The sequence below is a fragment of the Stylophora pistillata genome, chromosome 5, assembly GCF_964205215.1.
Source record: "Stylophora pistillata chromosome 5, jaStyPist1.2, whole genome shotgun sequence".
Classification (NCBI taxonomy): Eukaryota; Metazoa; Cnidaria; class Anthozoa; order Scleractinia; family Pocilloporidae; genus Stylophora; species Stylophora pistillata.
The window spans coordinates 1,759-25,369 of record NC_142523.1 but is presented as its reverse complement, the minus strand read 5'-3'; the positions used below and the strand labels follow the sequence as shown (position 1 = coordinate 25,369).

At 39.5% G+C, this 23,611-nt stretch overlaps 2 protein-coding genes and 1 pseudogene across 3 annotated transcripts in view; 1 reads left to right on the top strand and 2 right to left on the bottom strand.

Moving 5' to 3' along the window:
• LOC111334037 (intraflagellar transport protein 122 homolog) overlaps positions 1-10,844 on the bottom strand; it is a 31,038-nt gene extending 20,194 nt beyond the window's left edge. Inside the window, exons 1-9 of one of the 2 annotated variants that reach the window (XM_088760269.1) lie at positions 10,678-10,844; positions 10,464-10,530; positions 6,927-7,011; positions 2,823-2,901; positions 2,227-2,303; positions 1,406-1,472; positions 1,013-1,079; positions 452-525; positions 205-280 (exon numbers count right to left, since the gene is read on the bottom strand). In XM_088760269.1, the coding sequence (XP_088616395.1) occupies positions 205-280; positions 452-525; positions 1,013-1,079; positions 1,406-1,472; positions 2,227-2,303; positions 2,823-2,901; positions 6,927-7,011; positions 10,464-10,530; positions 10,678-10,745 (660 nt within the window). In that variant the 5' untranslated portion in view covers positions 10,746-10,844. Of the gene's footprint in view, positions 1-204; positions 281-451; positions 526-1,012; positions 1,080-1,405; positions 1,473-2,226; positions 2,304-2,822; positions 2,902-4,321; positions 4,407-4,481; positions 4,549-4,624; positions 4,743-6,926; positions 7,012-10,463; positions 10,531-10,677 lie in introns of those variants that run through there. The other variant, XM_088760270.1, reaches the window with a different exon arrangement.
• Positions 10,845-11,882: 1,038 nt separating this feature from the next.
• On the top strand, positions 11,883-12,885 carry LOC111321779 (uncharacterized). The gene has a single exon (XM_022924774.2). The coding sequence runs from the start codon at positions 11,969-11,971 to the stop codon at positions 12,800-12,802; it is 834 nt and encodes a 277-aa protein (XP_022780509.2). The 5' UTR covers positions 11,883-11,968; the 3' UTR covers positions 12,803-12,885.
• Positions 12,886-13,775: 890 nt separating this feature from the next.
• On the bottom strand, positions 13,776-14,920 carry LOC148729718 (uncharacterized; annotated as a pseudogene).
• Positions 14,921-23,611: the final 8,691 nt, after the last annotated feature.

Genomic DNA, 23,611 nt, shown 5'->3' with positions numbered 1-23,611 from the left:
AAACAACCACAATTAAGCAACTTTTATGAGAATCCACTTGTGATTTCTCTTGACCTCTTTCTAAAAGATTTTTTACCAAAATGTGTGATACCAAACTCAAAGTGCCGTTTATCTGTGATTGAAAACTAATTTCTTCCTACATTATCATGCACACCTTAATTTCGCTCCCTTAGAAAAATAAGATGGCAAGTACCAGCCAAGTACCTGTTTTCCACTGAGCTGATAAAAAGAAAGCTTCTGAGACCAATCACCAACCGCTAGAATGTCATAAGGTTCTTCTCTATTTATAAAAAACAGAACATGTATACTGTTCCTCAGTACTTAGCAGAAGAGGTGATGATGATGATGATGGATGACTCAGCAATACCTCTCTATGCCTTTAGATGACCCTGTGTTCTTTAATTAGAAAACTGAAAATTGATATGTGTCTAAAGGTTGGAGTTGGACTTACTTGGATGGATTCCAGCTCAGTGTCCAGACAGGAGATCCCCCTGGCCTCTCAATCTTCACTTTTTCTTCACCACCCTGGTCAAAGGAATCATGATTTATAAACACTGTTAGTTGTTGCCCCTAGAGGCCTGGAGCCCAAGGAGACACTTTAGAAACCCCTGCACATAAGGAGAAAATTAAATAATACATAACATATGATTGATAGAATAATACACGGAAAAAAGCTCAAATTTTTCTAAGTGTGGTGTGTTTTGTGTTGAGAGTTTAGCTTGTGAAAAGTAATGCCTCTTTGTCATAATTATTTGCTATACCTACAAGTGATTGTGTTCCTGCATGCCGTCAAAAAGGACTGAAGTCTTTTTCTGGGAAGAAGTTTTAGTTTTTCTGAGTTTTCCCCATTTTCTCTGAGGAGGCAACTCAACCCAGGCCAACTGAGTAGTGCTCGATGTTTGCATCTGGTGTACTCAAACCATTTTACAACAGCATGCATATGTAAGAATTAAGCCAGTGTCCATTGACATAAATAGAAATGAGTTAATGATAAACAATGAGAAGTATTTACCTTGTTCCTTATGCTGACATAACCATTGAAAAGACCAAGAGCCAGGTATTGCCCATCATTTGTCCAACTGAAAATAACAATTTCATTTTTACTTTACCAACAGAAGGATTTCATGACATTATCCTAAACTTCCATGTACGGCCACTTTAAAAAATAATACAGACTTGCAAGATCTCATTAGAAATTCTCCCTACTATCTCTTCTACATAATTATCTTATGATATTACTTTAGAGAGTTTGGTATCTGATCAACTAATAATCCCCTAATTGATATTTTTCTTTATTCTCATCACTTGTCCTCTTGATATTGTATGGGCAAATGAAAGGAGAAGTTGTCTTGGTCAGTCAGGGAGTGAAAGGATTCAAGATCTTTTCTTGAGCATTTAGACTCACCTACAGGCAGTCACTCTTGAAGGAACTTTATGCTTCTGAACAGACTTTTGTTCTGGAGACCATAGACCTGATAAGGAACATTATAAAACCCAATTATAAATAATTACAGACTACAGAGTAAAGAAATTCAGATTAAAGCTACTTACTTATTCCTGATCTATTCAGATGGCATAGATAATTAAAAGTAGACACCTCTTCATAACAACTTGAAAAGTCAAGGTTAGACCCCAAACAGCTTTTTCTCCAAGCTCCCAGTAACTTAACACTTAGCCTGTAAAGCCGTTCTAATTTTCATTCCAGATGAGGGTTTCCAAGGTTTTCAAACTGATACGAAAAAACTATAAGCTTAAGAAACATTATGGACTGGTTAGGGTGACATAAACTGCTTCTCTATTGTGTGAATTTTGATTTTGGATTATAGTTTTGGGCCTGTTAAGTTACCAAGATATTTGAGAAATGGGCCCCTAGACTGATTGTTGTGTTTTGTTTTCAGGTACACCTTGCTCTCAAAGTGCCTTTCTCCACCCAAGTGTGTAGATCAAATGCTTTTATGATAGGGAACTCATAACCACTGATGAACATACAGTCATATAGATCCCATCCAGGAGAAGAATCAGTTCTTCTGGTCCCTGAAAGTTCAGGAAATAGGGATACCCTGCACAACTATGAGCTTTTTGTTTTGTTTTGTGCAAGACTTCACCATTTTATAGTCAATAAGGAACAGAGAGAAAAAGATGGATAATTTGATCCCTAGTAGGCACCAGGATGTAACAGTTACACATAAGTATTGAGCAGTTGGATTGGAAAAATTCTACACTCACCAAAATCATTTGTTGTACAACTTGCAAGTTGCTGAGTGAGTGGATTGTAAGCAAGGCACTGGATAGAGTCATTATGTCTGCAACATTTCATACCATTTAAATATTGATTAGCAAGAATTTAAATCCCTAGTTTATAGTTGCAGACTCTCAATATTATATAACATATCAATTACTTTCTTTTTAATTAGAAGGCTGTCAAATTAATGACTGTCACTACCTAACTTTTAATCAGACAGCTATTGGTGGGAGAGAGCTAACATAGGACAATAAAATGTTAAAAGTACACCACTCAGACACCAGTTAAATACTAGACAAGGACAACATCATCATTTGAGCTCTCAGCACCAGTCCCCTCTCCCTCACCTTTCCTGTACAAAAAACAATTTGAAAGGTTTTCAATCATTACTGCACTAAGGAAAGGAAGCAGTGGACAGTGAAAGAGCATAAGTACACCTACACAAACACACACACAAATATATCACAAGACTCTTTCCTTCTTATGACTTCTAGTGGGTATTTGTCTATCACTACCTTTAGCTCAGTTCATACTTACTAGGCTCTTAATATAGTACTTATCAGAAATGATGATCACTTACGTATATTTAAGAATACCCTCTAATTTTGATGTCCAGATGATGACACTTTTGTCAGCTCCTCCAGATGCAAATCTTTTTCCTGTAATAGTAGCGCAAATGTGTTATCAGGACTCAACACTAACAGTAGCCCTCTAGCCACAGACTAGTAGAAATTCAGTTTTGGCCAGTGGTTTTCAATTCCCACAAGCCAGTTTGGCTAGTAAACAGACTGAAATTGTCGTAACATCTAAAAACATCTAAGATGTCACTAGCCACTCGGCCAGTAAGTTGAAAAGTTAGTGTCGAGCCCTGGTTATAACGTATTCTACAACACCTATCAACAGTAAACAAGACTTCAGCGATACTTAAGGGTTTCTAAAATTGTCGCTTAGAAATTAGACTACCAGCTGAAACTTCAAATGAGGCAGCAGCTCAAAGATAGCATTTGATATTGAAAGATCGCTAGTGTGTACTGTAGCTAGTCTGTTGTGGTTTATAGAACAACCGCCCACCAAAAAACTAGCCAAAAATTGCCACTTTTTCATTTGCCAAATGTTGCTGGCAGCCAGCACTTAGACAACCCTGGGTTCCAGAGGCTTCTTGGGAAAAATTGAATTAATTGCTCCTAAGTTAGCTCTTAAGTATAATTTGAAATGAAGAGTTAACGGTTTCTGACCCACAAAAACGTGCATCTTTCCAGCACACAGTTATAAAACCAAGAGCTCAGTTTGGAATGTGTGAGATATGTGAAAAGAAAACAGCCAATCTTGGCAGCAAGATTGTTTATACTGTTGATAAAGTTGGAGAGACTTGACAACTTCGACAGGTCCTACCTTGGAGAAGGAAAGAACATTAGAGCAAGCTTTCAACACAACACACATCAAGTGAGTGTTGCGATTAATTTTGCTGAGATGATTGGAGATTACCATTCAACAAAAATGCATTACTACTCTCTGAGCAAGTGTTGTTTGAACACAATTTACAAACACATGGTCTCTTGGCTGGCAATTCATTAGACTGCTTGACATAGATCATGTTTCCTGTATTTGTTTAGCAACTATAGCTATATCTGCCATAATGATCGGTAAAATACATTATATCAAAAGTGTTGAATAAAGAGAGGATATTCAGATACTGATGTTGAAGATTATAGGGTGTCAGGTGTACATGACTAATGTACATGCTATGTGTGCAAATGTAAAGGAGATAAACACTGCTTCAAACTTTTCCCATATTTTTTTTGGGGGGGGGGGGGGAATACGGGCGAAATGTGATGGAGAAAACTCGGCATCTGCAAGATTTTGTGTAATTTATTAAAAAACAGCTTGAATCTATGACATATTTGACACAATTTTACCCTGCTTATATCTAATCGCCCTTCTAATTAATTGCGATTTCAGAAGAATATTTCTTTATTTCTCTACAACTTACTTCTATAGTTTATATTTCGAAAAACAGATCGATTTATCAAAAATAAGTTAGCTATTTTGCCGAATTAAAAACATAAACATCAGACATACCATCTCTGGAGTATGCAACACAATACACGGTTTCCTTGTGACCTTTGAGCGGTTGAATAAGTGTCCCATCGTTTGTATCATAAACCTAAGAAGATTTTCCGTCAACGTCACGAAAATATTCAGAATCGAGATTAATTTCAAATATGAAGACGTAGATTACCAAAACACGGTTTCCAGCGGCAACGATGAGTTGACTTCCATCGGGTTTGAATGCAAGGTCGTAAATGCTGCCGTTCGAAAACACTCACGATCAGAATTGACACAGAATAAAATAATGATGTAAGCAGATGTAGTAATTCTTACCACTGCTCAACTCTGTCCTTGTCGTGGACTTTATCGACCCAAGTTGGTAACGCTCTCATTTTGCACGAAGAAAAACATTAACTTTTTTATTTCCGTAAGGAACCATGGGATGGAAAAGCTCGCAGGGTATCATGGGATTCTAAGTGAAACGCAGTGGCGGGGAATGGCGGGAGTTAAGGTTCCTTTCCATTCTTTTATACTGTAAATATATATTTGGGATTGTTAATGGGATTTTAAGAAATGAAATCAGTCTAAATAGTCTAATTAGGTTATTTTTCCGTAAACCTGGGTCAAAGTGTTATACATTTCGTGGGTCACGCCGAACACCCTTAGCACAGCCTTTTCCCAATACGACCTCCCAAGCGGGAAATAACATATATGTATTTCGTCAAACAGTTCATGTGAGATACCATTTAACTTAATGAAGTCATGAGTTTGATATCGATGTAGAGGGAATAAGTCAGCATCGTACTCAGTATCACATAGATTTGAAAATAAAAGGTTATTTTCAGTAGACTGCGTTTATATCGATCGTCGACTATTCAGTTAATGCAACAAATGGCTACTGTTTGTCATGGATTTTCATGTCATGCGCATGTTAAGCAGCTCTTTGTTGGAAAGTTAAGTATCCAGATGTTCTTCAACTGCAATTTAGACTTGGTATCGGTATTGCTGAAGAGCCCAATGAAAGATTCTGCCGATGTTTTGTCGCGCATAATGGTTAACATACAAACCACCTGTCTCTGGGAATAAGTGGGCACTTTTTTTCACGTTCTAAGATTTCCTCAACGCTGTACCTAAAAACGTTGGCTGGTAAGGGACCAGGAGGAGAGCTTCTGGCGACGCCAACGGTTTTTTATATATATAGATGACTGAAGGAAGTAAGTTGCTAAAGAAACTGTGGTGCTGTGTCGGTGGGGGATATATTACAAGATAATTTGGTTTTGTCAACTGAGCGCGGGAGTGAAGATGTAAACTGACCAACGTGAGAGTTTTAAAGCTGAAGTCCCGAGCCGTTTAGCCCCGCGTCAGAGAGAAACTGTATGTTTCCATAGTTTATCACTGAATTAGTAAAGTTAATCCTATGTTGACGGTTTACTCATTTAAATAGCTTTTTTCAGCAAGTAAGTATTTGTTTTCTTCCTAATAAGCTATGTTGATAAACAATGATGAAACATCGTAAGAAACCAAGATCGGTGATCATTGCACGGACTCCATTGACGAATTCGATTGTGTACATGATTATCCTGTATCAAGAATAGTTCGTAAATGAAGTCCATATCAACTTTTGTTTTCAAAATGGGGTATTACACTTTATTACACGACTCGGGCAGTCAGAGGGCCAATAACTAAAATCAACCAATCAAAATGCTCTATTGCCGGTCCAATATTCTCTAAGTATTGGACCGGGCACTGTCCCGAATGGTCCCGAATGATACCGCTCTTGTGTCCCTTTGAACTTCAGTCGTATAATAAATCTGTTATTAACCAAGCTTGCTCGGGACCGTACTGGAAGAATATCGGCCCTCGGTCTTGTTTGTACGGACCTCGCTGCGCTCGGTCCGTACTGTCAAGACCTCGAGACGATATTCTCCCAGTACGGCCCTCGCGCTTGGTTAATAAGATATAGTAGCGGAGCTCGCAACGCGCGCAGCGAATCCCCATACCTATCAAAAATGGTAGTAATTATAATAAGCCATCTCTGATCTAAAACACTCTCGTAAAACGATAATCTTGAGGTAAGCGGGCTGGACCTTTGTACCCAGGAGTTTATAAATGAGTATCAGTAAACCCTCAGGGAAACAGCCAAAATAATTGGTGAAAAAACAGCGATGGACTAACGTTAACGTTGCATCCAGGGGGACTGGCAGCGATTCTCCTGGTTTCTTCATGCTATGGAAACCGAGATAAGCTTCGATGATGTGCACCACTTGGACTGTAGGCATATATAAATGGTGGAGCCACTCAAAATTTTAATCTGTAATTTTTATCTCTTTTACGTGCTAGTCTGCAAAGTAAACGTTTGTTTGCATTATGTTTTCAGTCGAGCGAAAGCAAGCGCGATGTGAGCGCGAAAAGCAAATCCTCTCACGATCGACTCACGTTTCGTGCTCGCGCGAAAAAGTCATGCGCTAGAATTTAAGAAAATCACACCTGTACTGTAGACTTGAAATTCCGTCCTGGATTAGTGTGGATTTTAAAGACCAAGCCTGGGAACGGGCGCGAATTTGGAGAACCACGAACCAGACCCTGCCCCCGTCAGTTTAGAACTAAATCAGAGACTTTTGTGGACATATCTTACCTGAACTTTCGTAGGCCAGGCAATACACTGTATCTCTGTGTCCTTTTAACATATCAAGCAGCACGCCCTGAGCTGTATCGTATACCTAAAAGTAGGAAAGGATGCAACCATTAGTCCAGTTTTGCGCTTAAGGTGAGATGAGATTCCAAGTTATAAAAGACAAGAGAGTAAATTAAAACGTGGTAAAAGTGAGGGAGTATATTATGCGCGCATCCTGGAGAATACTTCTTTCATTGTTCATGACTCAAAAACTTACAGTTGATGTTCTGAGTGGTCGACGGTTGCAAACATAAGGTAAGGGATCAGTCATTATTTGTCGCCTAGAGGGGGGATTTTTAGGGGACAAATGGTTTTCAGGGGGGCTGAGGGGGTCGGGGATCAGTTGTCGTCGCCATCTGAGTATTAAGTGGGGTATAATAGAAAATTTACTGCCAATTAACTGCCAATGAGGTGGGTCATAACAATATTTCACAGCATTATGAGGGGATCAGGCAAAATATTGATTAAAATCCTCTAACTCTGAAGCAAAGGGGTCGGACGATTTTGGTTTTGCCTCAATAAAATTATCATAATCCCCTCCCCCCTTCCAGGGCTCTATAATATTTTGAAATGATTTCCCTCAGTGGCCCGTCAATTTTCTATAGTTTTCCCTTTGACGACAGATCCGCCCTCCGTTCCCCCTGAAAACCGCGTGATCCTCCCAAAGTTCTCGCCCCCCCCCTCTCCCCAGTCATGTCTGGTCTGTTGCCTAGATAATCAAACGGACTGAACCCTTGCACCCCTTTAAGTGACGAAGAAGCAAATTCTCCTCACATCATCAAGTTCTTCGGTAAAATCAAAATGTGATGAGTAATTACTAAACAACTAAACACCGGTTTTAGGTCGCTATCTCGCTCCAATTCTCTTAACGGGCCAGAGGAATTTTAAACAGTTAAGGTGGCTCGTACTAGTTTCCTCGCGCGGGAAACAGATCACTCTTGCGTCACGCGCGAGAGAAACGTGCGAAAGAAGCGCGAGATTAAAAGACGAAAATTTAAAACAAAGATGACGGCGCGAGGAATTTTTTCTACTTACGTGAGAAGTTTACCTAAGAGCTTGTATTTGATGTGTTGAGCGGCCACTGTGAATGTAGGAGATAGAAACTAAGATGAAGAAGACGATTTTCGGAGAAGTAAAGGTTGCTTCACTTCACATTTAAAAGAAATATTCAACCGATATGAAATCTTGCGACGGCGAAAAAAGAACTCAAGTGAAGGATAATCTACCTGAAGCGGAAGAAGACTTTGAAACTTAAAGGAAAATAATATGATATAGCCAGAAGTCGTGAGTAGGATTTTTAAGATGAGCTCGGGAGGCTGCCTTTGACGGCTGTTTAATGATTTTCTTAGCAGTAAACGTCTGTAAACATCAGATCGTAGGTGCTCGCGCGAGCACACGCAATTGTCAGCGGTAGCTAAAACAGATCATGAGCAAATGTCGATCTTATAGAATCCAGATTTTTAAATGCGCGAGAACGCGCGTGGAAATTGCTAAACTCACGAAAGCTATTGCATGAAAACAAGTCCGGTGACCCCTTCTTTTTATTGTTCCAATATGATAATAACGTCGAAAAGAATCAACAAAAAAAAAATTAGAAAATTTAAAACAAAGATGACGGCGCGAGGAAATTAGAAAATTTGCGATGTGTGAAAATTGCCTTTTTTCTAGATTTTCTGAAATTCCGCTCCGTAGAATTTTTTAAAAATCTTTGTGCATTTTCCTTTTCAAGTGCCAAAAGCAATCACTGAAAAAAAATCAGGGGGTCACCGGGTTAGTTTTTGAATTATTTAAGCCACAAGCTAAAAAATGTGTCTTAAGACGCCTATGAAAGCGTTGCCATGGAAACTGCTAGTGACAAAATGACACCTATTTTTGGAAAACCAATTATTATATAATTCAACCCCGTAAAAGTGTTCAACTGGCTTTGGTCAGTCTTTCTGTTGTATTCTTTCAAAGTTACAAACCATCAAAAAGATGAAAACCGGTACGAGCCACCTTAAGGAGGAGAGTTACAAACCAGGTAATTGAAAATTAAGGGATATTTTGATAATGTACTCGGCCCAGCGTGCTGATTTGTCTGCTGAAATGACTTTTTTATCAACGAGCATCAGGTGCAAAATATTTTTAAAGAATTTCCGGATAAAAATAGTTTTGGCTGATTGTCAACCTCCCTTTGAACTTTTGGGTCATATTTTTTTTTTTGTTAACTGCACAGGTCACGATTGAAGCCAATAAAAAGATGATTGTTGCAAAAAATAAAAAAATAAAAAAAACAAACAAAAGTGAACAAAACAAATTAACAAACAAATATACAAAAATACAACGGTCTCGTTCATTCTCATGAACAATCAGTGAAGTGTAAGTGAATTTTGTAATATTGCTGAATGCAAGAAACATTTACATCCGTAATGTGTGAATGTGTGAAATACAATCAGCTTATCACTCCAAGGAGCATCGAGTGTCGAAAATTTGAAAGAATTTCCGGTTATGATTTACCCTGTTCTCAAGATCAGAATTCGCTGCTGCCTTAGAAACGTTTGCGTGAAAGATTTCTCCGTGTGTAGTGTTTTGTAAACAATTCACTGTGGCTCATCAAAGTCTCCAGAAAATTTGACCTATACCGCGAAAGACGTTCAGTTGCAACGACAGTGATCAGAGGCATGGACGGCTTGCAGTACGTGCCAATAGCATCTGTACATCATGATAAATATATCTTTAATAATATGTTTCTCCTGTGACAGAAATTTCCGGTGCTTGGTTCGAAGCACGGCAAGTTTGGGCCAGGGAAAAGCTGATTGTAACAACAACAAAAAAAAAATCGGGTGTGATTTTTCACACATAAGTCTTCTATAAAGCCATTTTCAAAAGTCAAATTAAGCCTGTTCTTTTCTCTATTTTTTTTATTGGAAGCACCGGCCGACTTAATCCAAATTTTTCTCGTAATCGTATCAAGATCGAAAAGAATTGAAAGCAACCGGATAAAGGGGCCCCTCAATGAACGCACCTACCGCAAGAACGTGAAATAATAGCTGGAAAGACTAACCTTTGCCCCCTCTAAGTAATTTATCCCCGTTGACAATAACGGGTTTGTTATTTGAACCTGCTTTTTTATTTTAAATCTCGTTTGCTGGATTTGAGGTCTCCCAAAACCGAAAATTGCATTAACCCGCGTTAACGGAAATCCAACCACGCAAGAGAAAAAATTTTCCTTTTGATAATTCTGCGTGTTTTTGCTTGACTTTTGCTGTAACGAGAGTCATAACGTACTAGCCCCTAGACTAAAGAATAATAAAAAAACTTTCAGGCTCTGATCATACCATATTTCAAACTCGTGGTGAAAGATGTCGCGAGAGCCGTTTGAAACCATTTAGTTTAATTATGACATGCAATTGACAAAGAGCAACACTTCGTCAAACAAACCGTACTCATTTGTAAACAAAACATAGAAAGACGGCTTTCAAAGAAATCATCTGGCTCGTTTGTAACAGTATGAATTACCAAGATTAAGTTTCCAGCAGCAGCAAGGATATATGATCCATTAGGGCTGAAGATTACGTCGTAAATCCTACAAAATCCAAGAGTAAATGACTGATCAGAGAGCTGTTAAACTTGACAAAAGCGTTGGCGCCGTGTCGTCCTATTTTTAAATGGCTTCCATGAACTTTGAATGGTTTACAAATCAATCCAATATCTATAAACGCTTAAAACTCACCACTGAGCTTGCTTCGATTTATCGAGAACTTTATCGAGCCACAGTCTATTAATTCTAGCGAGGGCCATTTGAGTGTCTGCCTCCAGTAACCCTGTGGTTCTTCACCAAGTTGTCATGCGCCTGCCGTGCTCACAAATCCAAACACTTTATACTAAAAATTACACATGGTTAATTGGAAATTCGTGATTGGTTTCCGCTTGCCAAACTTCGTCGCGTGATCAAAGATCATAAAGATTGTTCGATTTTCTCAAAACACGTGTGGAATCTAGTTGAAATTGGATGGGTTTTCATTTGATAAGCGTCAAACCCCTCTGACATTCCTGACCCCAAGAAATACTGCAATAAAGATTGCATGACAGGAAACTTTACAAAGTGTAACTATATGTCAATAACTTCTTTCAAAATGTATTTGTTACAAAGTCTTGAAAACAAAGCTTTGTTACTGTAATATTTGCCGAGATGATCTCCGATAAGGTAATAGTAGGTCTAGAGAGAAAAATATCCTATTTTGAAAAACATTCTTCAGTAGAAAAATGTATGTCCGTCGAAAATTCTGAGAACAAATTAGAAAAAAAAATGGACCTTTTTGGTAGATGTTTCAGGCACTTCTGGATTAGTGGTGTTGACAGAAATTTGATGATCTGTTGATACTATCCCTCAGATGATAAGCTACAGCGAGAAGAAAAATACGAAAAAAGGGGCAATTGAAGAAATTGATTAGGTTTTTGCCCAACTTGAGTTCGCTGAAAGGAAATGTTTATGAAAAAGAAGCGATACAATCAGCGACAAGACTAACAAAGGAAGGGAAACGAATCGTCGAGTATAAAAACTCAGATAAAATTAAGAGATAATCGTTCTTGCCATTTAATTTCCTGTGAATTTAAAGCTAAAGCAAACCTTCAATGGACGTTTATGCAAATTAGGCCACGGGAGCCCTGCTACAATTTGTGGTTCATAAATTATGCTTAAAACAATTAAAATATGCAGAAGAAAAAGAATCACGCAATACAGGAAGGAAGATCAATATAAAGATTTTGTTAAGTACGTCAAATGTCGATTTGTTTTGTCTTCTAATATTTCAGTGTTGAAATAACTCGCGCATAAGTTTTCGGGTGCAAGGCTGACTTAAATTTAATCGCTTCACTCAATGTTCTCATAAGTCGAAATTTATCTACACTTAAATTTGTCGGGCCTGTTTAGGTGATATCGTGCGATTGACTGAGACCTGAATTAATTCATAAGTGGGGTGTTGATTAATGATTCTAAAAAAAACTCAAATGAAAAACATGTCATGTTTAAATACTTTAATCCTCACGCGAACGGAAAAGGTGTAAGAATGCAAGGTTCAAGTAGAACTCCGCGACGAGTTGGCGGCGATCACGACAGTGAATCGTCGAATACGGAGGCAGAAAACGATGGGAAGGAAAGAGAACGGAAAATATCCTTGACGGATCAGGGGAAAGCAGCCAAGCTACTGCGGCAGAGGTTAGCTTTGGCGTTAGCGACCAACACAAAAGTGAAATCGGATTCAAGTAATAGCGAGTCTGATCCAGAAATAACTGGTAAAGATTTGAAAGCGAGAAGGGAAAGAAAGACGGTTATTATTCCGCAGAAGAACTCCCAAGGTCCTCAAGAAACCATGATAAAGCCACCTCGAGAACCACAAATGACAGATGGCGACGGTATTCCACAAAATGGCGTTAAAAATCAAAATTATTCAGCTACGAATTTCTCCTTGAAAAGTGGCGTTCCATTTGAAAACAATGCACAAGTAAAAACTTTGATGGCGAATTTACCACTTCCAAGTCGAAAGGGAAGAGAGGGAATTTCTTCTAGGTTTGCATCTTCGACAAGCAAAAAAGATGTTTCCGAGGATGTAATTAACAAGAGACAGTCACGAGTTCCACCGAACATTAATGGAAAAGTTACGAAAAATTCCGAAGACAGCAGCTTTCCAGCCCATAACAGTTTCGATGTCCTCTCTGTTATCGAGGGTGAATTAATCCAACTGAAGGCAGATATGCATGAAACGACGGAAGACTTTCAAGAAATGAACGCATCAACTCTAAAACTGAAAAACAAACTTGAGGAATTAAGGGAACTAAGAACAAATTTTGTCATGTAGCAGTTTTCAATTTAAACCCTGTAATAAATATCTTACTGCGAATGCAATTCGGATATGCAGGTAAGCAGTATTAGGACTGAGTATCTTCAAATGCTACCATACCACTTCCTTATCATGATATCAAGTTTACGAATAAAACGGTTTTTTAGCTTTGGAATGATTTGCACCATCATGATGTGGTGAATGAGATGGTCTCATTTCAGCAGACTCAAACCCTTCCCAAAGAAAACTGCATTCCATGATAAAGAGAGGCCATCATCAAATGAGACAAATGAGCCTAGAGCTTCCCAGGGAAGACTTCCTTATATAGCGCGCCTTCGTGTTTAATAATGATAGCTTAAACATGAATACGCATCCTATTATTCGGTATGTATCTTTTACCGTCACTCACCCCCTTGGTATAAATTTCTTTCTCTCCCCAGCCTTTCACTGCCATTAAATTCAAAGATGGCGGCCATATTTCGCTAAGAAAATACTGAGTACTCGTTCGCCCAAATTACGCCTGCTCTTTAGGCTACTTTAGCGTATACATCAACACTGCGGTCAAGGGTAGGACATACTGGAGGGGATCAGAGGCCTGCACGCCAAATTCACAACATTTCTAAAAACACTATTCTCTCTTTTGACTTTAATGCACCAGTAGTGCCCTTTCCAGGCGCCCAAATTTAGATTAGTTTCAACACTTTTATATTCAAGTAGCTGAGCAGATCTCTTCTTCGATGTGTTTCATCAAATTTCCTGGCAAAATATGATTTATGATTATTCATAGTCCTCCCATGCAATTGTCTTTGATCATAATAAAATCTGAGAAACGTAGTTTATTTTTATCATATATATATATATAAGCAAAGGTTTCTTAAAACTTTTGACGATAAAAATGAACGGTAAAACACGACGTTTCGACCGTGCTTCGGTCATTGTCAAGTGAATGGAATGAAATACAGTAAATATATGTATATATACACGTACGAAATATAAAAATTTTTTTTGCAGGTGTTAACAAACAATAAAACTACAAAGAAAGTGCTAGTAAAAAGTTAATTAGAAACCTTAGCACGAATTGAGTCAGACTGTACATTGAGAGCAGGTATTAGCTTGTGAATAAAAAACATCTCATAGACGAGACAGTCAAATTTGTTCGTGCACTTCATTAAGGTGCTAAAGTTCTTTGTAAGATCCTTTGGAGTCAAGGAATGTTTGTCGCGAAAATGTTTGGCAATTGACGAAGAGGAGTTTTTACGTTCTTCAATACGTTGGTGTAGATGACGGCGTGTGAAACCAACATAACCTGCATCGCACAGGTCACATTGAAATTTGTAAACAAGGCACTGTTGATTCACAATCGGCGGCTTAGCTTCTCGCAATTTGAGGTCTCGACAAATCTTCTGGCTAACAAATAAGTTGGGCACGAACAATATCAGCGGATGCCTGAGCCTTATACGGTAGGACAACGCGAATGGGGTCCGATCGATCGCTGACAGCAGGTAAGGAAACTGGTTGATCAGATACTTTGGCGGCAACAAACCGTGAAATGGTAGAATTGACTAGATTAACAGGATATTTCAAAAGAGAAAATACTGATTTAAGTCGATCGCATTCTTCAGAGAAATAACGCCAATTAGATGAAAGTCGAAATGCACGATCAAGCATAGTTTTTATTAACCCACGTTTGTAACGATCATCTACATGGCTCTTGTAATGTAGTAAAAGGCCCGTATTTGTAGGTTTGACGTACACCTTGGTCTCAACATGTGTACGTTTGTTGAGCAGCTGGGTGCCCAAAAAAGGGAGCATGCTATTACTCTCCGTCTCCATGGTAAACTTAATAGAGGAATAGCACTGGTTTAAAATGTCGAGGAAACTGTCTGCTGATGCTTTGTTCGGCATAATGGTCAATGTGTCATCAACAAACCTCTTGTAGTACGTGGGCATCTTGCCTTCACGCTCCAGGGTTTCTTCGATGCTGCACATAAAAGCGTTGGCTAACAGAGGACCAACGGGGGATCCCACAGCAACTCCGTCGATCTGATCATATAGCCGGTCGTTAAACGTGAAAAGTTGGTGCTTAGTTGCTGCTCTAAGAAGATCGACAAGATCCAGCTTATTAAGAATGGCTGTCTGTAAGGATCGAGAATCGTCCGTCAGCGACCATTTTGGTGAATTGCTCTTATTTTGCTCAACGATACCCTTTGGTAAACTGTTTTCAAAAATCAAGTTTACAAGTTCCGACGAGTGTTATTTTTTTCAGAAATTTGCGAAAATTTGAACACGGGGTTTAAGTGCGGTTTTCCGCCTGGCAAATTGTCCAAAATTCACTGCAAAACCCAAGCTCCGTTGAAGGCTTAAAATGAATTCAGTTAACAACAAACTTTACTTGTGTTAAGCAAAAGTCTTCCAATTCATTTGTGTTATGTCAATTTTTTCCGTACACAGTTTCATTTTTGTCTCGTCTATGAGATGTTTTTTATTCACAAGCTAAGACCTGCTCTCAATGTACAGTCTGATTCAATTCGTGCTAAGGTTTCTAATTAACTTTTTACTAGCACTTTCTTTGTAGTTTTAATGTTTGTTTACGCCTGCAAAAAAAATTTTTATATTTCGTACGTGTATATATACATATATTTACTGTATTTCATTCCATTCACTTGACAATGACCGAAGCACGGTCGAAACGTCGTGTTTTACCGTTCATTTTTATTGTCAAAAATATATCTATATGTTGAGAAAAAAAATACGACGACTACGTTTTCATCCCTACGAGCCTGCATGTTTCGTAATTGCTCACTCACCAACATATATTGCGCTCTACTTTTATGTATCGAGCACTGTTACACGGAAAAATCGACGCACAGACTTTTGAATATATATATATATATTTGGCTTAAAAATTTATTTGGCTTCGTGCAAGAAATGTCGCCTACATTGGTTCCACAACAAATGACTTTAGAGTTAGATTTCGCAACCACAAGTCTGCTATGGTCACTAAGAAAAAGACCTGTGAAGTAGCGGTACATTTTAACAAAACACATGATTTAAGCGATTTCTCATTCTAATGCATTGATCAAGTGCAGGCGACAGTAAACAATTCAGGTAACATCGAGAAACTTCTAATTACCAAAGAAGCATATTGGAGCGCACAGTTGTTCTCTCTGGGACCCTTCGGCTTGAATAAGCGCCAGGAATTTCACTCCAAAAAAAAGAATAAACTATAATCAATGCGGAGAATTTTTTCAAATCGGGCAGGCATCAAAGGTCCCAGTCTCAGCGTTGATTGGAAATTTTAGTACAATTTTCGCCTTTCAAGTGAACGCTGGTTCCTTAACACTTTCAGTGGATCCGACAATTTTTCCATTTCTTTTTATTGTGATAATTTTTCTCGTAGTAATTACTGTGTTTGTTTATATGTGTCATCACGCCCTATATAAATCTATTTAAGGAATTTGTAAGTCATTGTATTACAACTGATGAAGGTCTCGGACCGAAACGTATTTTCTTAAACTTTCTTAGACTTTTTATTTCAGTATATGTCTTTCTTAGCTCGAAGTTGTCCCTCCTCGTGTACTACAATATTTTTCCTACTATTTGTCGAGGTTTGGACTGTGAATCCCTTTGGATCCTTCTGGCGCGGCGTCACAGTTGGCTCGAGGCCTTTTAACTTGTTTTATATATATTTAACAATTATTCCACGAGCGCGCGTTGGATATGAGATGATAGATAGCCAACGAGGCGCGTAGCGCCGAGTTGGCTATAATCATCTCATATCCAACAAACGCGAGTGGAATAATTATTTTATTAAAAACACTAAATTAAATTATTAAATTTTATTACATTTTTAGCTCCCTTTTAATTTTAAGCTTATGCGTACGCTTACCATATCGTAGTTTATGGTATATTGGCTCATATACCATAATGGCTAAACCAATGAAAAGTCTTGAATTGCATTATCCAATAATCCAGTTTTTAATATATATAGATATAAATATAGGTATATATATATATACAAATGTGAAAGTAGGAAATTATTAAGTGTACAAACCAAGGAGTGGGGCTTGTACTCACGCATGCCACTTCTAACTAACGCATGCCAACGCCCAGAAAATGGAATCCCCGATTCCCTAGACCCAAGGGACCTCGGGAATAGACGCGTGCGAATTAACCCCCATGCATTCTGAGGCACCAATGCAAACCAAGGGGTGAGGTTTGTACTCACGCATGCCACTTCTACGTAACGCATGCCAACGCGCCTAGAATGGAATCCCAGGTTCACTAGACCCAAGGGACCTCGGGAATAGACGCGCAATACCGGGAAATGACGGGCACCGGAGTGGCATGCGTGCGAATGAACCCCCATTCATTCTGAGGCATCTGTGCAAATCAAGGGGTGAGGCTTGTACTGACGCATGCAACTTCTACGTAACGCATGCACACGCGCCCAAACTGGAATCCAAGGTTCATTATGCCCAAGGAACCTTGGGAATAGAAGCGCATCTCCAGGAAATTACGGGCGCCGGAGTGGCATGCGTGCGAATGTACCCCCATGCATTCTGAGGGACCTGTGGAAACCAATGGGTCAGGCTCGTACTCACGCATGCCACTTCTACGTAACGCATACCAATGCGCCCAAAATGGAATCCCAGGTTCACTAGTCCAAAGGGACGTCGGGGAAAGACGCGCAATTCCAAGAAATCACGGGAGCCGGAGTGGCATGCATGCGAATGAACTCCCATGTATTCTGAGGCACCTGTGAAAACCAAAGGGTGAGGCTTGTACTCACGCATGCCACTTCGACGTAACGTATGCCAACACGCCAACAATGGAATCCCAGGTTCACTAGTCCCAAGGGAAGTCGGGGAAAGACTCACAATTCCAAGAAATCAGGGGCGCCGGAGTGGCATGCGTGCGAACGAGCCCCGATACACTCTGAAGCACCTGTGCAAACTAAAGGGTGAGGCTTGTACGCGCGCATGCCATTTCTACGTAACGCATGTCAACGCGCCCGAAATGAAATCCCAGATTCACTAGACCCAATGTACTTTGGGAATAGTCGCCTGACTCCGGGAAATAACAGGCGCCGGAGTGTCATGCGTGCGAACGAGCCCCCATGCACTCTGAGGCACCTGTGCAAACCAAAGGGTGAGGCTTGTGCTCACGTATGCCACTTCTACGTAACGCATGCCAACGCAACGAAAATGGAATCCCAGGTTGACTATACCCAAGGGACCTCGTGAATAGACGCGCAACTCCGGGAAATCACGGGCGCCGGAGTGGCAGACGTGAGAGTCAGTCCCACCGCACTCTGAGGCACCTGCGAAAACCAAGGGGTGAGGCTTGTACTCACGTATGCAACATCCTTGTAACGCATGCCACCGCGCTCAAACTGGATTCCCACGTTCGCTAGTCCCAAGGTTCACAAAACCTTCCTTTGGAATCAACTCATGTTTACTGTAACGCTCCTTTTAAGCGTACAATGTGAGCCAAAGTAATTTTCCAGTTAAACTTAAAGATAAGAATACTTTCTTCTAAGCATGATAAATGATCGACGCTGAACTTAATCATACGTTGAAGAATATGAAAAACAGCATAACATGCATAGAATACGAAGTTACGGAAACCTTGAAAATCTTCCAGTTTGAAGAATAAGAAGAACGTTAATGACCTTTATTTGTATACTTCCACATAGTGGCTCTTCGCTACTAATATAAAAACTAACTATATACATAATACTTACAACAAATCAAAGTTAATAAAATAGTGAATAATAAAAGCTATACTAGATTATCCATCGCATGTCAGTATGTGGCTCTTAAGATATACACAAAAAAGTGCATGGTCACTGCAATTCCTTTGCTCCGCAGGAAGCTTATTAAAAGCTTCTACAGCTTGATCTTGTAGAGTTTCTTCTCAATTTTGTCGGCAAGTTGTAATTTTGGTGCAGCTGATGATCTAAGACTATCTGTTTACGACGTGTTAGTTGAGTTTTAGTGGAGAGTCCTCATTGTATAATGACTTTAGCGCTAGCTTAGCTATATTAAATTCTAAACGCTCTTTAATTGTGAGCCAACCTAGCTTTCTAACATCCTGGAGTCCAGCAAATTTAGTTAACACAAAACCCGCACACGTGTTTTGTACTCTTGAAAGGCGTTTGGTCCGGTACTCTGGGAGAGGACTAAACACAACGTTACAATAATCCAGTTTAGGGAGTATAAGACTTTCCACCAGTCGTTTTCTTATGTGGTATCGTGCGAGGTTTTTTAGTTTTCGTAGTACTGCTAAAGCACCGTAACACGATGACAACAGACTCGTTCATGTGTTCTTGCCATGTTAGTTTCTGATCCAGATAAACTCCCAAAAGCTTGGTGCTTGAGACTTTCTCAAGTTTAGTGTCACTGCAGTATACATCTGCAGAAAAATAATTAAAAGATTGTGCGCGCGCCAATTGTCTTGTAGAGAGAAGCATCCATTTCGTTTTTTCTCAATTCAACGCCAAATTGGACGATTCAGAGTAACTGCTCGGGCTTCTTATTGTCTGATTAGCATCCTTTATGCACGCCTCTATTTCATGCGGCTTCGAGTGGTGAAGCAACGTGGTATCATCCGCATATTGAAAGCATGTGCAACTCAACTTTTCCTGGAAGTCTGCTACATAGATATTGAAAATTAACGGTCCTAAAATCGATCCCTGAGGGACGCCGAAGCACGTACCCAACCACTGAGAACACGTGTCATCTATCATTACATACTGTTGTCTGCCCGTAAGATAGGAGGTCATCCAGGTTAGAAAATCCTTTGAAAAACCCATTGAGTGCATTTTATAAATAAATGACTTGAAGTTCACAGTGTCAAAAGCTTTCGAGTAGTCTGCAAGAATCATGAGTTACTTCGCCGTGACACATTGTACGTGTAATATCGTCTCTAATCCCCTGTAATGTTGTGGCCGTTGAGTGATTCTTTCTAAATCCTGAGATGTTTTCACCAAAAAGTGCTCTTTCTTCAATAAATTCAATTGTCTGATGGGCTACCAGCCTTTCAAAGATTTTGGACAGGGCTGGGAGGATGGATACAGGTCGATAGTCATGTTTAGCCATTCGTTGATCTATTTTTGGTGTTGGTGAGATTCGCACCACCTTCCAGTCAATAGGGAAGTAATTATTTCTGATACTGCAGTTAATGATATGTGTGAGGGGACCTGCTAACAGCTCCGAAACGGGTTTAGAAATCTTCAATGGGATATTATCTGGACCTGTTGAACTGTCCGTTCTTAGTAATTTGATTTCACGTAAGACCTCTACATGGGTTACCTCGCTTGAAAGGGCCGGAGTCGCTAACATCACCCAGTGAATTTAAGAGATATAATAGGTCATGGACAGAGACCCCAGAAGATTTTCCTTAGTTTCTCTCTGCTGTAGTGGCGAAGAATGAGTTGAGCTCATCAGGATCGGCCATGAGTGGCTTAGTACTGGGATTCAGCACTCTGTGAATTGTACGCCAGATTTCTTTTGGTCGTTTTGAAGAAAACGCGTTATCAAAGAACGATTACTTAGCCTGCATTATCTTAGTTTTCAGAGTGTTCCGAGTAGTACGAAATGTCTCCCATATATTGTTGTCATTTGATTCATGTGCTCTTTGGCGTAGCTTATTGCGTTGGGGCTGCAGCTCACGGATTTCGGGATCAGCTATCCAAGGAGCGGGTGGACGTGTAACTTTCACTCTTCCTAGAGGAGAATGGCTTTGAGTGCATTCTGTAACAAGAGAGTTACAGAATGAAGACAGAAGAAAGCAAATATTTAGAAATTTTTATAATTCCAAGCCAAGTAAGCTTTCCTAGTGTTTCTCTCTTTGAGGCTTTGTGTACAGCGAGAGCTTTGTTTTATAAACCGTAAAACTTAGTGAGAAGTGGAAAGGGCTCGCTCTTGTTTATGATACCAAAGAGTAGAGGGACACGACGGTAATCTTCCAGGTGTTTGAACATCGTCGCCGCTCGTGGCGTACTTCGCTATTAAGGTGAGCGAAATCGACGTTCTTCCTATCTTTAAATTCTGACAGCTGTGTGAAAGCCCTCCTTATATTGAAAAACGGTCGATTGTGCTTTTTCAGTAGCGGCTTTAAAGGTCGTCCATATTCAGCGCTTATCCTAAACATGGCATCTCTAGCTATCTACAAGACACGCTGCGATGTATATTTGTCCATGTTCAACACAACAACTGCGCTACTGAGACTGAGAATCGAAACATCACATTGCTGCGCTCGAGGCAGAGTGCGCTACGTTTGCCAAGTTCCACAATGGACAACAGAGCGTACGACCTCCCGCAAGAGTAACTGAGGGCAAGGTCTATTAGTTACAAGCAATGGATACTGAAGTGGCATTGTAGAAAGTTTTAATTCATCCCTGCATCCAGAAGCCGCTGGTATGTAATTTTGCTCTTTTCCGCTCTTTACACACTCGAATAGCTGTTCAAATTAAATTTAATTGAGGGTTGCGCAGTCAAAATGCCACGTCGCCAAACATGGTTTTAGTTAAACCAGCGTCCTGTGAGGCGCCTCGCCAAGATATTTGAGAAGGGAACAACAGCGCTAACCGATTCACTATCTTCTCAAGAACATGTCAAAGTCTCTTAAAACGCAGAAATAAAAAATAGTAAGAATTGGTGGTTCATGTTAAAAATCATTAAGGAACAGTTTGGCTCGATAGCGCTGTCACTTTGCACTAGTTGTTCATAGATACTTACTGATTACTTTCAGTATTTGTTCGAGCTTTTCTTCGACGAAATAGGGGACATACAAGAAATCGCAATTCACCCCTAAAACAAAAATAATCATAAGCTCTTCTCGCAATTGGACACCAGATATGAGTGCGTAGTAATAATTGCGTACTTTAATGAGTGAGGAAAATAATTCTAAGTGCTGTACAGCGCGATTTTTATCATAGATTACCTTGCTAAAAGACCTTCTTGTCTTAGATATTTATGGTAATATAGGAAGATAGATTACCTTGCTAAAAGACTTGCTTGTCTTAGATATTTATGGTAATATAGGAAGGTTTCCAAGGAATACTAATAACCCGGCGTGCAATTTTGTGATTGACAAAACCCGATAACTCAGGTTTAATTATTGATGGTAATATAAGAGGGTTTCCAAGGAATACTAATAACCCGGCGTGCATTTTTGTGATTGACAAAACCTGATTACTCAGGTTTATGTTTGAAAGGGCAAATCATTTAGTACATTTAACTCCAGAAGTAAGTAATCTCTTAACTTTCGTAATTATTATATTGGTTTCAGGCAAATGTTGTCGAGTTGAAAGATACTATGTTCCTGAAAGAGACATCCAAACTTTGTTGGCAAGCATGCCGAATGCTTTTATAAGCAGTGCGAGGGAAAAAAGGCATTCGCGGCCCCCTTTATGGAGAGAAAACTGGAAAGTTTTTCATAACAGGGATCGAACATGGACTGAATGATGTTATCTCTGGTCTGAGTCATCAAAGTCCTGTAACATGAGAGTTAAAGAAAAGCTATCGGGGGAATATGGAGGTTGCTGCAAGTAGTAGTTGTTAAACTCTCAACAAGCTTTACAGGCGGCCAAGGATAGAGCATGGGGCAAGAAATCAAACACGATTCCCACTCAGTAAATTGAAATGGTTGTTGGGAATTGAGAGGGACGAGCAACCAGAGAATTTGAAGTAATGTGGTGGCCTGATCTTTTCTCAGGCACTAGAATGGGGAAGTGACCTTGCGATTTTAATTTAATAAAGTAATACTTTGATTTAGCCACCATGTTTTTAAAACATTTTCAATGCTGTGTAATACACAGTCTAGTGTACTTGTTCGACATGTTTCCATAAATTTAGTAGCTGTTTCTTGGCAGTTGTTATAAGTTTGCTTTAAAAACCATAAAATGTGTTTTACATTTAGAGGAACAAACTTGTCTGTAGAAGGGTAAGATTAAACCCTGAATACAGCAAAATGACTCAGTTATGTTAATACAATTCATGTCTAGCTGGGCACACTATACTCTTATGCCCTTCATTCCAAAAGAAACAGAACCAGGCAGGTGGTTTTGAATTAGAAAACAACTATTAAAGACAAACCCTCTGTACAATGTGTCTTAGAAAATCTTCTGCATTCTAACAATCTATTTCAGAGAAAAACTATCAGAAACACTTCAATTTCTACTTGGGGGGAGGGGGGTGAATGAAATGAAATTCTACTTGCCTCAGCATGCCATCCTCATTGAGAAGCATATTTCATTTTGAAAATGATGGTCATAATTATAATGATAATGATAACAACAACAAAATCATTAATAATAATCATAATTATAATAATAATAACAATAATAACAACAATGACAAAGTGCATGTTAGCCTGGCCTCTACCTTGCAGAAAATATAGGCCACCAACTGAAGCTGAATTTCTTAGAGGAATTGTATTGCAATTGGTCATTGAGGCACTCAAGCCACTGACGACAAGGTACGAACATTGAGGTGGAAAAAGGGGTCTGTAAAGTTGACTCCCTGCTCGATTCGAGATGAGAAATCCTTGTTGGAAGCTTATTCAGTTCCACTTCAAGGGAATTTTCCCTAGCTGATCTTTCGGTAAGTTAGGAAGCGAGCTCCTTGGATTCGTGACTGAGTTTGGCGCCAAAAGATAAATTTTTCGCGCCCTCGGGCTCAAAGTCTAGTGGGGCGCAGTTCACCAGATTTTCGATAGCCATAAATCCCACAGATTTAATGAGTTCGTCGGGGATTATTTTATTACGAAGACGATAGATCAGCTATTAGACCTAACGTGAACACAACTTGAACTATGTGG